We start from the raw sequence: 15256 nt of genomic DNA, 5'->3' as shown, positions 1-15256 counted from the left end.
TCATAACCTCCAGTCAGGAGAATCGCTTCAGGACATCGTCCTCAGCTGTCCTTTCTGGCATGCAGCCGAACTTCAGCTACGTTCTCAGTCCTGGAAGTATTCAGTTTTGTTTAGACAAGCTTGATGGAACGTGCAGCAGGCAGGATGTATTTGTTGTGAATCCACCAGGCGATTAGCTGCTACAATGCCAACGTGGACTCCATCAGACGTCACACGGACTTTGTTCTAGTGAAGTGACAGAGACACTTGTGTTCTCACACGCAGCTTCATGTCTAGAAAAGTTCAGGGCTGCAGTGCATGTGTAGAAATGTCTTGAGTGGGGTTTTTTTTGTTTTGTTTTTTGAAAGAGTCACCCACTCACTCATGAGAGTAAGTGGGTGAGTCTTTCAATGTTTTTTGTAGGTGTTTCAGTCCCTGCAAGGCAAACGTTCACCATGAATGAGACTTTCACAAAAATCGTGCTAGTTCTGTTTGTAAAACGGTGGTGCTGTTCTTTCAAAGCTGAAATCTCCTCCACATTAATGCCCTTGATAAAGTAAGATGAGCAACAGAATTATATTCATTGATTTGGTGCGAATGAAAAGGACTTTGAAAGATAAGCGCTCTTTCTAGGCACTTCCAAAGATACCCACACCCTGATTGTTCTGGGAAACTCAAAGAGGTTTCATCTAGTGTTTGAGCTGCTGTCAGATGAGGGAGGCTATATTACATCTCTATCTATTTCCCACAGCATTTGAGCAATTTTTCACAGGCAAGATTAACGGCCTGTTCCGTTTCAGACAATTTAAGGTTGTGTGGAAGACTTCTCTATGGACTTCATGTAGATTATGAGCTCTGTTTGCTGAAGAAATAGCTGGATGCCATGACTCAGCTATTAGTGTGGTTACAGATTCAGGATCCATAACAAAACCAGCATGGAAAATACATTTACTGAACCATGACAATATTATTTAGATTTGCTGATCTTTAGTATCTAAAAATAGGCAATGTTTTTTTTCTTTTTCCAACTAAATTAACTTATTTTTTCTTTAAATCTCCTCGTGATTAGTATTCCACCAATGCACGCCTATATGCATTGTACACTTACAAAAAAACGTCGAATTATAATAATACTCTTTTACCTATTCGCATGTATCTTGTATTCGTTGCAGTTTTAAAAATTATTATACAACTATGACTCTCATATTTGGTCTTAATAATTGCTGTCCTCACTTTTACTATCACTGACACAAAAGAAATGTTTCACCAATTTATTTTCGCTCTGTATGTCTCTTTCCATTTTCTTTAGATCGAAATGTTAGAGCACAAATACGGCGGACACCTCATCTCCCGCCGTGCTGCCTGCAAGATCCAGACTGCCTTCCGCCAGTACCAGCTCAGCAAAAACTTTGAGAAGATCCGCAATTCACTTCTGGAGAGTCGACTGCCTCGACGCATCTCCCTGCGCAAGGTCCGTGTGCAAAATACGGAGGGTTTCTCTGCTGAACGGGCGCTGGCAGAAGGCTGTAACCTGGCAGGCATCCCACTGGTACGCTCACCATCTTTGCCTGCCACGGTTGGTGGCACCCTAACTGACCTGGAAGACTCCTTCACTGAGCAGGTCCAGTCATTAGCAAAGTCTATAGATGATGCACTCAGCAACTGGAGTCTGAAGACCATGTGTTCACTCCAAGAAGGCGGCAACTATCAGTTCAGTGCCGATTCCTTTAGCGCAGCAGCGGCAGCAGCGGCAGCAGGGGTTGGAGGTGGTGGAGAAGGCGGGGGTGGGGACGTGCGAGACTCTGTAATTCATCAGGGCTCCGTAGACCCAACCGACCTCTCAAGGAATGCAAGCAAGCTGATGATGGCGTTTCGAGATGTGACGGTGCAGTTTGACAGTCAGAACTTCCGCGTTTCATCTTCAGTTAGGGAATCATCCACTTCTGTCACCCTCAACAGTGGCACCCAACAAGAAGGAACCTCCAGCACTGTCACCACCACTTCCACGACAGCAAATTCTGCACCAGCCCCTATCCCACCCGGTCCTTCACAAGAACCCCCTCCTCCACCTGCAGACATCCTAGCAGAGCCCAAAGAACTCCCACCCCCACCCCAGGAGCCTCCACCACCACCAGAATCAGAGATAGAAGGCAGCGAGCAGGATGTTGAATTCCCTGCGCCACCTCCTTCTGAAGAAGAGCTTGGGGAGATGGAGCAACCTCCTCTGACCCCTCTGGATAAGATGGCATTCCCCCAAAGCCCAGAGGAGGTTGTTGTGGTGGTACCGCCACCACCAAGAGAACCAACTGTGGCCCCTCCACCACAGGAGACTATAGTGCTGGGTAGCTCTCCTGCGGTGGAGCCTTTGGATGTTAAGAGATGTGGCTCTGAGACAGCAGACTATAGCTCAGAGCAGATGAGCAGCAGCAGCACATCGACGGAGGCACGCTCAACGTCCGAGGCGTCGTCCAAGGAAGCATTGCAGGCTATGATCCTCAGCCTGCCACGCTACCACTGTGAGAACCCCGCTAGCTGTAAATCACCCACTCTGTCCACAGACGTCATGAGGAAACGCCTCTACCGCATCGGCCTCAACCTCTTCAATGTGTGAGTAGCAGATTCATTCATTAGTGCTTGTAGTTCTATGGTAACAGAAATTAAAATCAGCTGCCGGTTTGTTGATGAAATCTCAGTATAATTTATAGCTTTTGAATTAGTGAACTGTTGGGTGTTGAAGTTACGTCATAGTAATATAGTTCTTTTCAGATCTACTCAAGTTATTGCCAATATTAACACTCTGGTATTCATACTGCAACCACATTTGCAACTTCTGTTGTATTTTCCTGCGTGCCTTCATAAAATCAGCAGAAGAAGAAGAAAAAAAGAAAACAAAATGTGCTCTGAAAGCTTATTTATGTCTGGGGTGTTGCACCTTTTCTCTCATTCTGAATCCAGTTCCCCTCGCTGTCTAGTGAAGAGTGACAAAGTCAAAACAAGATAAAAACTTCCCAAAATGCCCTGCAGACAGGGGCAAGGTGGTTATATGGCAGTGATAAATAGAAAGAAAAAAATGTTACCAAGGTAACAGTGCAGTGCATGGGGAATGCACTTGTGTTTATGTATTAAGTAAAACAAAACAATGAACCCTGGAGATGTGTGCTTGGTGACATCCAACCACCAGTAAATTAATTATTGAAACATTTAATCATAAACAAAGTTTACATATGAAGAATTTAAGTTAAAGCTAATGTCAGCAAACCAAGGGAAATGAATATCCCATATTTAATTTGTGCACCACTATGCAATCCCATTTTAAAATGTCTGGAACCACGTGACCCCTGTGTGCTAAGTACCCAACAGCAGACTTGGAAGGCATTAATAAATAGAGAAATTTACCATATGCTCTATTAGCCTTTCACCCAGAGCATACCCTAAAGGGCCTAAACACCCCACATATTCTAATAAATGAACTGGACTCGTGTAGCAAGCTCAGCTCAACCGCTGATTGAGTTGCTGGGTAACAGTTAGTTGGAATGCATGAAGGATGAATCCCCCAAAATAATGGCAGCGATCCACAAAGCCTAAAATTCTCATTAGTCATTCTTCTGCGAGTTGCGAATGTAATTAAAAGTTCCTTCAGCATTGTGTGAACCAGTACCTTGGGAACTGGGATGAAAAATTTGTTAACATTTCAGCCCGAGCAGGATTGGATTTTTCTCTCTGCCACCTCAGCCATTTCTGTAGAAGCTCTACACGCTTTCCAAAATATCTTGCACTGAAGGAAAATACACTCTCCTCCCTTGGGTGTGAGATTTTGTGAGGATATTCATCCAGTTAGGCCATGTCACACATATTTGCAAGATTGGAGCTCATAAACACACATTATCTTTTTTCTTATAATGCCAAGCTCTGCAGCGCCATAAATGTGCACAATAAAGCCAATTAACTTTGACTCAATGCTGGAATGAGACGATGAAAACAAGAGACGGAACGAGCTGTGCTCTTAGTGAAGAGTGAGCACAGAAGGAATACCAATGTGGGAAATATCCAAAATTTAGAAAGCAAAAAACGATGCTACAAATGATACTATTTAGTATTTCGATACTATTTAGTTTTATCTTTGACTTTTTGATTAACAGCAGACATCACATGAACACATTAATATTGTGATTGGTGACAAATTAAAGGAAAAACCCAATTACCTGACACTCATAGTAAAAGGGTCAAGAGGTAGTGCTAGTCTACTTAGAGGTGAGTGATCACCTTTATTATGTATTTGAAATTTTTCTATAGTGACTAGTGTCTTTTAGGATGACATTGCTCCAATGTAAAGAGAGCAAGACAACAATGCATTGTGAAAATGATTTAGATGTAGCTATGGCTTTGCAACTAAAATTGTTTTAGTTTTTTTTGTTTTACAACTTTCTATTATGTTTCTGTTAAAACTAATACATCAATATATATCCAAATTTGATGACCATTTTTTATGATGAGAAAATCCACCTGACTATTAACATTAAAAGCCTCTGAAAAACTATTTTTCCTGAGCTACAATTTTGCTTGATTCAGTGGAAACCCGGAACCCATTCTGTGTAAACACATTTCTAATGCCAGTGCCAATGTTTTTAAAATCCTTTCTATTAATATCTATGTGTGGTACCTTGAATTAAGCAACTAAAACACCCGAGAAAGCGTCTGGAAGACTTTGGCCGACATTATTTTAAAAACAGGTGACAAAAGAATCCAACCTTTAGTCTTCTTAGCATTAAAATGCAACATGGCAGCCACCCATTGCCTCTTTGACACTTCCTGCACTGGCAAATAAATTATGCAGATTAATCCAATATAGATATAATTCCAGGTGAATAAGGCAAGCTGTTATTTATGTGTAGAAAGTGTTCCTGCTAGATCCAGTTACAATACAGGTGGGCTTTGAATGTAGGATATGCTACTTACATTTAATCCAGTTTTTCAAACATGTCTGCTTTGATAGTTTTAGTCTGACATGCATGTGGAGTGGCAGAAAAAAGACTGGATGTAGGATTTATCTGTTTGCTCAGTTGAGATACTGAGTGTTTAATGGCAGCCCCCCGTTTGATTACAAGCCTCTGTGACTTTTGAGCGCAGCTTGTGTAGCCTTTCAGTCATCGTCTTTTGATCAAACACCTCGAAAGATAAGCTGACTTTTAATAAATTGGCTGAGAGGAAAGAGAGAGATAGAATGATGAATTAGGAGCAAAAAAAAAAAAAAAAGGTAGGGAGAGGCAGGGAAATCTGGCTTGTGGCTTATTAGTTCCACCAGTTCGTATCCTTCTTCTAATACCTTTGCTGTTGTATCCTTTGCATCTTAAATAGGGCTGTTTGCTTTGGGCTAAAACTTTAGGTATTGCTTGATCATGCAGACAGAAAAGGCTTACAAATATGCATCCAACTGGGTAGTGTAAACAGTGAGTGTGCACTGGTCTGTGTTTGTCTTGCAGCGGGGGGTCAATGCATCACCTTTCCAAGGGGAGCAAGAAGTGTTGGTGTAGAAAGTAAATTAAACAGAGGAAATTCCAAACATTGGTGTGTGCATGCATGCATGCGTGCATGCGTGCGTGTGTGTGTTTGTATGTGTGCATACTAGAATAAAAAGGCAAGACAAGTGAGTGATGGAAATGTAGTGCAAAAGCAACAGAGAGGAACTGAAAGAGACACAAAAAGGTAGCGCAGGGAAAAGCTTGAGAGAAAGACCACTTGATAAAGTTTCCACCTTGTGTGTGGCTGGAATGACAATGACTCCATTATGTGAGGAGAGTGTGTGCCAAGGACACTGCCATCACACAAGGGAGCTGGTAGAAAGTCTTCAACAGGGAAATGTGCAAAGAGGAGACAGGAGGATGTGTGACATTAATGACAGATTCCTGAGTAGATTTCTCTTTTGGATGCATGACTTCTCAGCTTAATACGGCTCAGTTAGACATGTCCTTATTTCACTTTTCCCCGCGCATACATTCTGGTGTAGTGAAAGTATTGATTGGACCGCAGAGGAGGCCCAGCTTGCATAAAAATGGAGACCCGTAACTGCTTTTCAAATTGAAGAAATGGCGACATGTGAGATTTATCAGTGATGTGAAGAGTGAGCATGTGAGACAGACATATCAAGCAAGGCTAATTAACACAGCAATTCCACAAGAGGGTTTCTGCCAATCAGTAGGCGAGGACTCCACAAGGGGGGGTCTTGTTTGTTTACTTGGGCATACACAAACCTTTCCTGTATTAACATTCTACCCTCAGTGCTAAATGACCCAGCACATGATTACAAACGCTGAAATCCAGATGGTCAAACAGAGGAAGCAGTTTTAATTTCTCACAGAACCCAACACCTTTTACCCTCATTTGCTCCCAATATTTAGAGAATAAGACAGGCCATACTGCTTTTTAAAAAAACTGTGAACCTATTTCATTAGAACAAAAAATGCTTTGTAACAAGTGCTATCAAATGCTTTCTCTTAAATAGATAAATAAACACAACGTGTCATCTGTGTGTGTATATGTTGTAAAAAGTAGCAAACTTGTGCTTTAACAACCAACCAACCTAAGGACGGTAAAAGCAGGCATGTGACTGCAAAAGCTCTGCAAAAGCATGCTTGATGGACACGAGCAGTTTGGTGCAACAGTGGGTCCTTGTTAATGATTTGGGGTTTTGAAGCGTTTACAGGTACAACACACAATCGTGTTTCCACTCAGAGAAATGCACAGGGGTGCTAACCGGCCATCAACCTGTCACTGGTTAGTAATGGAACAGAAATCTGTGCATCTGGAGAAATAGGCAACATGCAGTGCTGACACTTAAGCTCTTGTAGGGCCCATAAAACACAGTTTTGACTGCACATCTGTCCATTAGCAATAAAATAGAGGGCCAATAAAAGAGGGTATCAAGGTGGTAAGGGAGAGGTGTATTTATGGCGAGGTCGTACTACACCGAGATGTTGCAAAATAAAAATAAATAAATAAATAAAAATAAATAAAAACTATGTCTGCTCTGAGGAGGCAAGGGGGAAAGACGCCTGGGAATGTAGCACTATATTTAGAAGTTGTTGTTTTAGCATGACATCTGGGTCCTGTCTGGCACTTACTCTTCCCTTCCCCATGCTTTACACGGGTGTGGGTCAATTTGCTGTGTGTATGTTGTGCTCTTGCTCTTCTTTTACAGTTTTTTTTTTTTTGTCACGCCTAAACTTTGTAAGAAAACGGTTTCTGTTCTTAGCTGTGAATAACATCCGGCACCATCTTGCAAAAATCCTCAAATAAAATACTGACCCATATAATCTTAAAAAAAAATAGCATCTTTGCTCTTAAGGCTCAGATTTGATAAGGGAACATTCTGGAAAAGAAAATAAATTGCAAAACACTCCACAGCATGATGAAAGGATGAAAAAGCAAGAGTGAATCAACAGTGCTTTCACGATCTAAACTTAATGAGTTTACCTGTGCAGCAAAACCCTTGACCAAAAGCATAGTGCTTGCAAAGATTCTTTAATATTTCTTTTTGAATAAAACTGCTCTTTGGACAAGTTGATGTGTGCAGGCTTATTCTGCACTGCTAATCCAAATCTTACACTTCCTGCATGATTTTGCAGTCCCCCCCCCCCCCCCTATCTTTTTCTGATTACGAGTAATAATCGCCATGTGGGATCCATCTGTTGTTGGGCAAACATCAAATGAGTGATATCTGCCAAATCCATTTGGCGAGACAGCACCTTCAGCTGAGAGGTTGAGACGCTGAGAGTGTGCCGAGGCTGTTGCAGCAGATGCTTTCAGGCAGTCCAGTCTGCGCTCATCGTGCTCACTCTTTGTCCTCACCCTCCCATTCCCGCACATCTGCTCAGTCTGGTCCTCTTCCAGTCTTCTCTTTCTATTCTGCCCTTTATCCTCCCCTCTGTCATGCCCTTGCCTCACTAAACCCATTAGCTCTGGTACACACTCTCTTATGTAAAGGCTGTAGTTTAAACACTGTATGAAGACTGGAGTGGGACAGCTGTGACCATAATGCAGCAGCCTCCCTGGAGCAGCTATATGGTTATAAATAGTTAAGATATTACTCCTGTATTCATATATAACTTTGGCCATGTAGTCAACTGAAAGCTCTTGAATCTCCTGAACGAATGCTGGACAGGGAGATGTACTCTCTTTTGAAAACAATGATTCATAGGCCCGCTGAGATATTTCGACAATTTTCTGATGCATGAGCATGTGAGTGCACCTCATCACTCAGTAAAATAAATGTTTCCATGCACTACTCATGCATTAAACACATACAGTCCCAAATGAGTTTTTGTCTCTGTATCCAAGGGATACTGGCATTCATTTACATACGTTAGCCTGATGAATTATATCCCTCTTCTGGAATATGTAAAGAGCAATATAGTGAGGTAACCATGTGTTCGTCCTGTAACAGTGACTTTATACCTACATGCTTCAAAGAGTTAAAAGAATTACCACCAGTCACCAGCTGAACACATTAGGTACCAGAATGAAGCACTGCGAACTAAGAAAAGGAGTAAACACATTATAAGAACATTTTACCTATCAAGATATAATAAAAAAAAATTGTAAAAATAGTCCTTACCAGGTTAAATACAAATACAACAAACACTAAGCCACTAAGAAGATAGGTGCTGCTAATCAAATGCTAATAATTGATAATTAGCAAGTGTGAGCACCTCTATAAAAGCAGAAGTTTTGGAGGTTTGCTGGTCTGGAGCATTCAGGTATGTTTTAACATAATGCTGCAATCTTAAAGAAGCAGCTACTGCTGTCCATCTATCTGCAAAGGGCTATAACACAATTTCCAAACAATCTGAAGTCCATCAGTCTGCAATGAGAAAGATTATTCATAAGTGGAAAACATTCAAGACCAGTCCCCCAGGAGCACGTGTATTAGCAAATCACCCCAAGTTCAGACCTTGCAATGTTCAAAGAAACTGCAAAGAAAATCCAAGAGCTTCATCTCAGATTCTACAGGCATTAGCATGTTAAATGTTAATGTTCATTACTGTACAAATTAAAAAAAGACTGAACAAGTATTGTTGGGTTTGTAAAAGTTGCATCTGAACCAACCTCAAGACTTCTGGAGACTGAAGTGAAGATGTTTGTCCATAATGTAATCATGCACCAATCAAATGATCCAAATCCCAGAAGAAAATCTATAACAGAATAGCTGAAAAAGAAAAGTATCATAGTGTTGCAATGGCCAAGTCAAAGCCCAGAAGTCAACCTGATTGAAATGAGAGCTAATTTTTGAGAGAGCCCTACATAAATGAATGACCACAAATCTCAATGAAGTAAAATGAGTTGGCCAAAAGTCTACAATGATCTGAGAACCTGATGAAGTCATACAGAAAACATTTCTTTAAAGGTGTTGCTCCTAAAGGTGGCTCTAAAAGCTGATGAATCATAAGTTAAACTGTGTTTTTCACACACTGCTTCTTTGGCTTATAGTACTTTTTATTAAATAGATAATTATACATCATGTGTTATCATAGGTCATGTGTTCTGAGGTTGTATTCATTTTAGAACTTGGGCTATATTTGAATATGTATCCTGTAATGTAATGACTGTACATTAAAGAAAAATTCATGTTAGCCAACAACTAATACAAAGTATACATGTGATCCAACAAGTGCTGTTAAAAAATACTTCAGTATTTATTTGGTAACAGATGGCCATGCCAGTAGCAGCTGCTATATGTGAGCAACAGAGTATTAAGACTAAACCAGCTGCTGGTGTAAAAATAAAGTGAAAATAAATAAACTTGATCCCATGATACTTGGATATAAAGTCAATGCTAAAACCACAGAATTATCAGTATAGAAGTTCCTTTATATACAATCTATATCTAAACTATACTGTATCAGAGGAAATGTAGAGCATACAGTTGACAAAGTATTGCAGTGATGTCTGTTTAAACCCAGTTCTAATTTAACTTTGCAAACCTTGTTAACATTTTTTGAGATTAGCCACCATAAACTAGCATACTAGTCGCACTAGTTTAAATAAGGCTACAGACGCAAAATCTTTGAGCATGTGTGCTTTTTAAATCCCACTATTCAGATTCGAGTTGAATTTGAATTTATTTATTTAAAAGGGACAGTGCAGTTTAACATAATCCAAGTACAAAACATGAAACTGATGTAACGCACATAAGTTTATAGCTATTGCTAATTTTCAACAATTGTCCCTTATTGGGCTTACAATCAAAATAGATAAGTTTTACAATAAAACATACATTTTCATAAAACCAAATTACATCATAGATACAATTACAGTTAATAGACAATGAATTAAAGTACGATTAAAAATCTTTAGTTAAAATGACTACATCTCTGATTTCCCTTTAACCGAACTTTAACCTTCAATTTAAAGGATCTGATGTCTGTAATCAATTTGATTTCGGTTGGAAGTGTGTTCCACAGATGGCAAGCCTTTATGGAAAAAGCTGACTGACTAAATGTAGATCTGCGATATGATATCTTGCAGTTGCTGTTCACCATGCTCCTAGTAATACGATTACTATCTTGTCTCTGGATATATCTATTAAGACACTCTGGGGCCATCCTATTTATACATTTAAAGACTAATTTAAGAAAGCACAAATGATTAAAACTCTTAAAACTAAGTAGATTATATTTCTTTAAATGTGACAGTGATGCCACCGAACAGATTTTTTTTTATCCATTATTTTTAAAGATTGGTTATATAAGGATACCACAGACTGAATTGTAGATGGTGCTGCTTGGGTCCAAACTGTCATACAATATGAAAAATGAGAGAATATCATGGAATGCATAAATAACTGAGCTGCTGAAGTGGGTATATAGTGCCGAATTAACTTAAAACAATTCAGATTAGCCTCGACCGTCTTAGAAATCTTCTTTAAATGCTTCTCAAATTTAAGATGTGATCTAAAATTATTCCTAAAAACTAAAATGCTTTAAAAAACGAACCAACAGAATAGGCAAAATTTTCAGAAATGCCACCTTGAGGAGGAGACACTTGTAAAATTGACCAGAAATATGAATCACTAAGTTGCTGATGTCTACAGAAACAGCTTTGTGATTAGGTTTTAGTTGCTGTACACAGTAAGCGACCTAGGATAGATACTTTTTTTATTACCAGTTACACTGTTACAAAAAGCCTTATTTATTGTCCACCAGAAATGGCTCATTAACATGCTGTTTTAATGTTCCAAAGTATGTTCTTTGGAGTGATTGACCTTGTTTTCATTTTTCAACCTAACAAAACACAAAAACAACGAAATAAGACCATTTAGTGAGCACATAAATTACATCAACAAGTTAGATACTAACTGCCTCACTGATGTGATCTAACGAATTTGGAATCAATTCATAGTTTCTTAGCATTAACTAATAGCCATTCACAAAGTGTATAATAGCTCTAAAAACTTTACTTTTCATACAGCATACTTCAATACTGAAAAAAATGTGTCTGCTATAAAGCTAGTGACAAATGAGTGGACAAGGGCATCGTTTTGAACATTGCCAGTCTGGTTTTACTGATGAATTCATCAAAATTGTATCACATTTGAATGAAAAATGTAAGCAAAAGTCAAAGTTTGAGGGTTTTTTTTTCTCTCATGGTGAAATAAATTCTATGGTAGAGCTATATTTTATATCTGTGTATATGTGTGGATTTAAAGTTGCTTCCTAAGGCGGCAGTTGTGATTCTTGTTATATCCTCTAAATTTAGCAGAGTGTTGTGTTGTAGTTGTTAATTAAAGTTGTAATTCAGCAGGGGAGTAACTATACACAGCCTTTTGTATGTTTATTTACACTAACACTCTGTAGGTGTTCACTGTAAGAACCCAGAAACTATAGATTGTCAGACCAAAATTCTCATCTTTGCAAAGAAATACTTACAGTATATATTGTGGATATAAATTCTAGCCCAGTTATTATTCGACTAATTAAAAGATAACCAAAAAATAGCATCCTTGTTGAACACTTCCTACAACTTTTGCTACAAAGGATTACCTTTGTTATTTTTGTTCCTATTTCTGTCACACTGGCATATGCGATGTCTCTAACCGCTGTTCTGAACAAAATGACTTTTTAATTCTGCTAATTTTGGTTCAATATGATACAGAAAAAATCATCTGTCACAGCTGAATGAATTTCACCAATTTTTCGAGAAATAATATTGCAGCTGCACAGCATCAAACCACTGCTAGTCTCACATAGCCAGATTTATCTCCACAGCAGTGTGTCAGAGCTGGAGAATGGTGTGACTGCACCCATTATCTTTCTGCTACAGGGTGGAAAAAAGGCTTTTCTGTTGCGAGAAGAACCAAGTTGGCCTTATTACATGATCCAAATCTTCATCCAGACTTGCAGATTTAGCATGTGCTGTAAGTTGGCAGCGCAGTGGTTGCTGTTGTTGTTTTCTGTTGTGAAAGGAGTTCACTGACAGATAGCACAAGAGTTATGCAGTGTGACTGTAAATATAGATGTAGAGTGTGGCCACTGGAAGGTTTATATCTACACTCTACATCATGCAAGTCACACCACTAACTCACTTTAGTTCACTGACGTTTCCCCTTTCCTTTTTGTCTCAGTAACCCTGACAAGGGCCTTCAGTTCCTGATCTCAAGAGGCTTCATCCCAGACACGCCCATCGGTGTTGCCCACTTTCTGCTACAGCGAAAGGGCCTGAGTCGACAAATGATTGGAGAGTTCCTCGGCAACAGCAAGAAGCCCTTCAACAGAGATGTCCTAGAGTGAGTAGCCCACAGGACTGCAGATATTGATTCCCCAAATCATTTGGGGGGATCTTTTCCCAGTAATCTATCCTTTTTCATGAAGCCTTATTAGGTACAAGCTGTGCACAGCTCTAGCTTGGGGTCTTATTATTCTCTAAAACTCAATTGTGAAGCCTAAATTATAACTTCACTATCCACTTATGTGTGATTTTTTTTGCGGTCATTTCATTATAGTTTCCATTGTCATAAACACATCTGAAATAAGCTCAAATTGAAGTGCTAAGATCCAAAATTCAAAAATGAGCTCTTGTCTGATTTTCGTAAAGCTCGTAAATGTAGGTTGACTTGTAGGGCAATAACTACTACAGAAATTAAAGGAGGTTGACATGAAGCAAAAGTAACATTTTCCTGGCCTAATAACATTTTACTCATCTTTATCACATTCATGTTAAAACTGTTGTTAATATAGAGCAGAAGTGAAAAACAAGGAACAGTTTATCTGTGATCTGATAACATAAATATTACTTTTGAGATTTCAAAAACTTCCATTTCCATTCAGGACATAGGGTAGATGTACTGAAGTGTGGGAGATAAGGCACTGCTTTATCTGTGTGTGTGTTTGGTACTGATACGTGTTGGGCATATTGAGAGGCTGCGTCTGACTCGAGTGTTTGGTTTCTTGCTCACTCCTCTCCATAGCTACTTGTATGCTACGTGAAAACATTTTGGCTGACTCCTTATGAAATCTATGGACTGATAATACAGTAGTTTGTAATAGCGCCAGAGTCATGGGCTCAAACTCAGGTAGGGTCCTTGTGTGGAGCTTGTATGTTAGGCACATAGAGACTGTGTAATTTGATCACTAGCCACTAGGTGAAATAAGAAAAAAAAGCTCCTTGTGACTGCTTTCATCACTAGCAAAGACAGCTGCATTCATTAGCTGGTCAGCTGCAACACATTAAAGTGTATGTAAAGGTAGCATCACTGTAGTTTAATTCTGTGTAGTCTCCACTTTTCATAATAACTGCTAACAGCAGAAAGTCTTTGCACTGCATGTAGGCCATAGCACAGGTTTGTGTACCGAGTCTTTCCATCTCTGTGGTGCCGACTTGACAGCTTTCCATGGCTGTCAGTGAGATAAAACATGGCTCGCTGCTGAGACCAAAAGTAGCTCTTTTAACATTTTCCCAATAATTAGATTCTATTTAAATAATACAAAACTATCAATTTGATTTCGATAGGATAGCTGAAATTAAACCAAAAACTAATACCAGGATATCCTAGTGGTTTATTACTCATCTGGAAGGTTCATGTGGTCACTTCCCATGGTGCACCACAGCAGCGTCTTTAGTCTGATCATCCTGAGAGCAAAATCAGGCTTTTAGATATCTTTAAATATCTGAGTTCCCACTGTGTGGTTCACTTCAAAATGCAGGATCCTAAAACTCCAGCTGTATGGCATCAATAACATCTTTTTAAGTCCGAGCCCAGATAATTGTGATAACAGGAAGACGCTTTTCCAGTCCTGACAGAGCTCCTCGAGAGTTACAGAAGCCATCATGCGATTGTTTTTAAGATCGGAAAAATGACTCTTTTCATCTGACGTTAATATTTGATGTAGACATTTCTTGGTCTTTGTGTACAGGTATATTCATCTCAAGAACCTCTCAAGAACCTCACAGTCCACTAAAACTAATTTGGAAGCTGAATGGATTTGCATTTTGGTTATGAATGCTTTTCAAAAACAAGTGTTATGTGCAAGACAATATAGATACATGAGATAAGTGAAGAAAAAAACAAACAAACACATGAACTTTGGGGTTTAGAGAACAAGAACTTCATATGCGCACACACACACACACACACACACACACACACACACACACACACACACACACACGTACGTACACACACACACACACACACACACACACACACACACACACACACACACACACAAAACTCACTTCCCCCTGCAAGATTAATTCCAGGTCATTAACTTTATTGCCTTTTATTTGCTTTTAAAGTACAAAGATCCCTCTCCCGTCCTCGTCTTCAGCTATTTCCATCTTTCAACACCTTCCTTGCTTTATCTCACTAATTGCCTCTACTCTGTTAAATTCTGTGCTTCACCAATTATGTCTAAATTTGCATATCAGCTCAATGAGGTTGTGAAGATCTTTCTTTTTATCTCCCGCCTTTTTGTACAAGTTACAAAACCAAGAACGGGCTTAGTCTTTGCAAGGTCAGACAAACACTCCATAGCACTCTACCAAGTTGTTCATTCCAGCTCATGCTCATCTAATATCCATATTTCCTCAAACGGATACCGTCATGGTTTCAAAGACATTTTATTAACAGGAATATGCTCTTAAGGCTTCAAGCTCAAATTCACACCACAGATATATTCTCAGCGCAGGTGATATTGGTATATATATATATTTTCCCTGCAGCACTCAAACAGCAACACTCGGGGTGAAAGTGATGTTGAAGAGGACCGTGATAGAGTGAAAAGTG

At 39.4% G+C, this 15256-nt stretch overlaps 1 protein-coding gene across 2 annotated transcripts in view; it reads left to right on the top strand.

Moving 5' to 3' along the window:
• iqsec3a (IQ motif and Sec7 domain ArfGEF 3a) overlaps positions 1-15256 on the top strand; it is a 120389-nt gene that overhangs the window by 68691 nt on the left and 36442 nt on the right. For both annotated transcript variants that reach the window (XM_026147347.2, XM_026147346.2), the window contains exons 4-5: positions 1289-2586; positions 12596-12757. In XM_026147347.2, coding sequence (XP_026003132.2) covers positions 1289-2586; positions 12596-12757 — 1460 coding nt within the window. The remainder of the gene's footprint in view (positions 1-1288; positions 2587-12595; positions 12758-15256) is intronic.

Source organism: Astatotilapia calliptera, chromosome 17 (genome assembly GCF_964374335.1).
Source record: "Astatotilapia calliptera chromosome 17, fAstCal68.1, whole genome shotgun sequence".
NCBI classification, from domain to species: Eukaryota; Metazoa; Chordata; class Actinopteri; order Cichliformes; family Cichlidae; genus Astatotilapia; species Astatotilapia calliptera.
The sequence above is the reverse complement of the archived record's forward strand: the minus strand, read 5'-3'. Positions and strand labels throughout refer to the sequence as shown.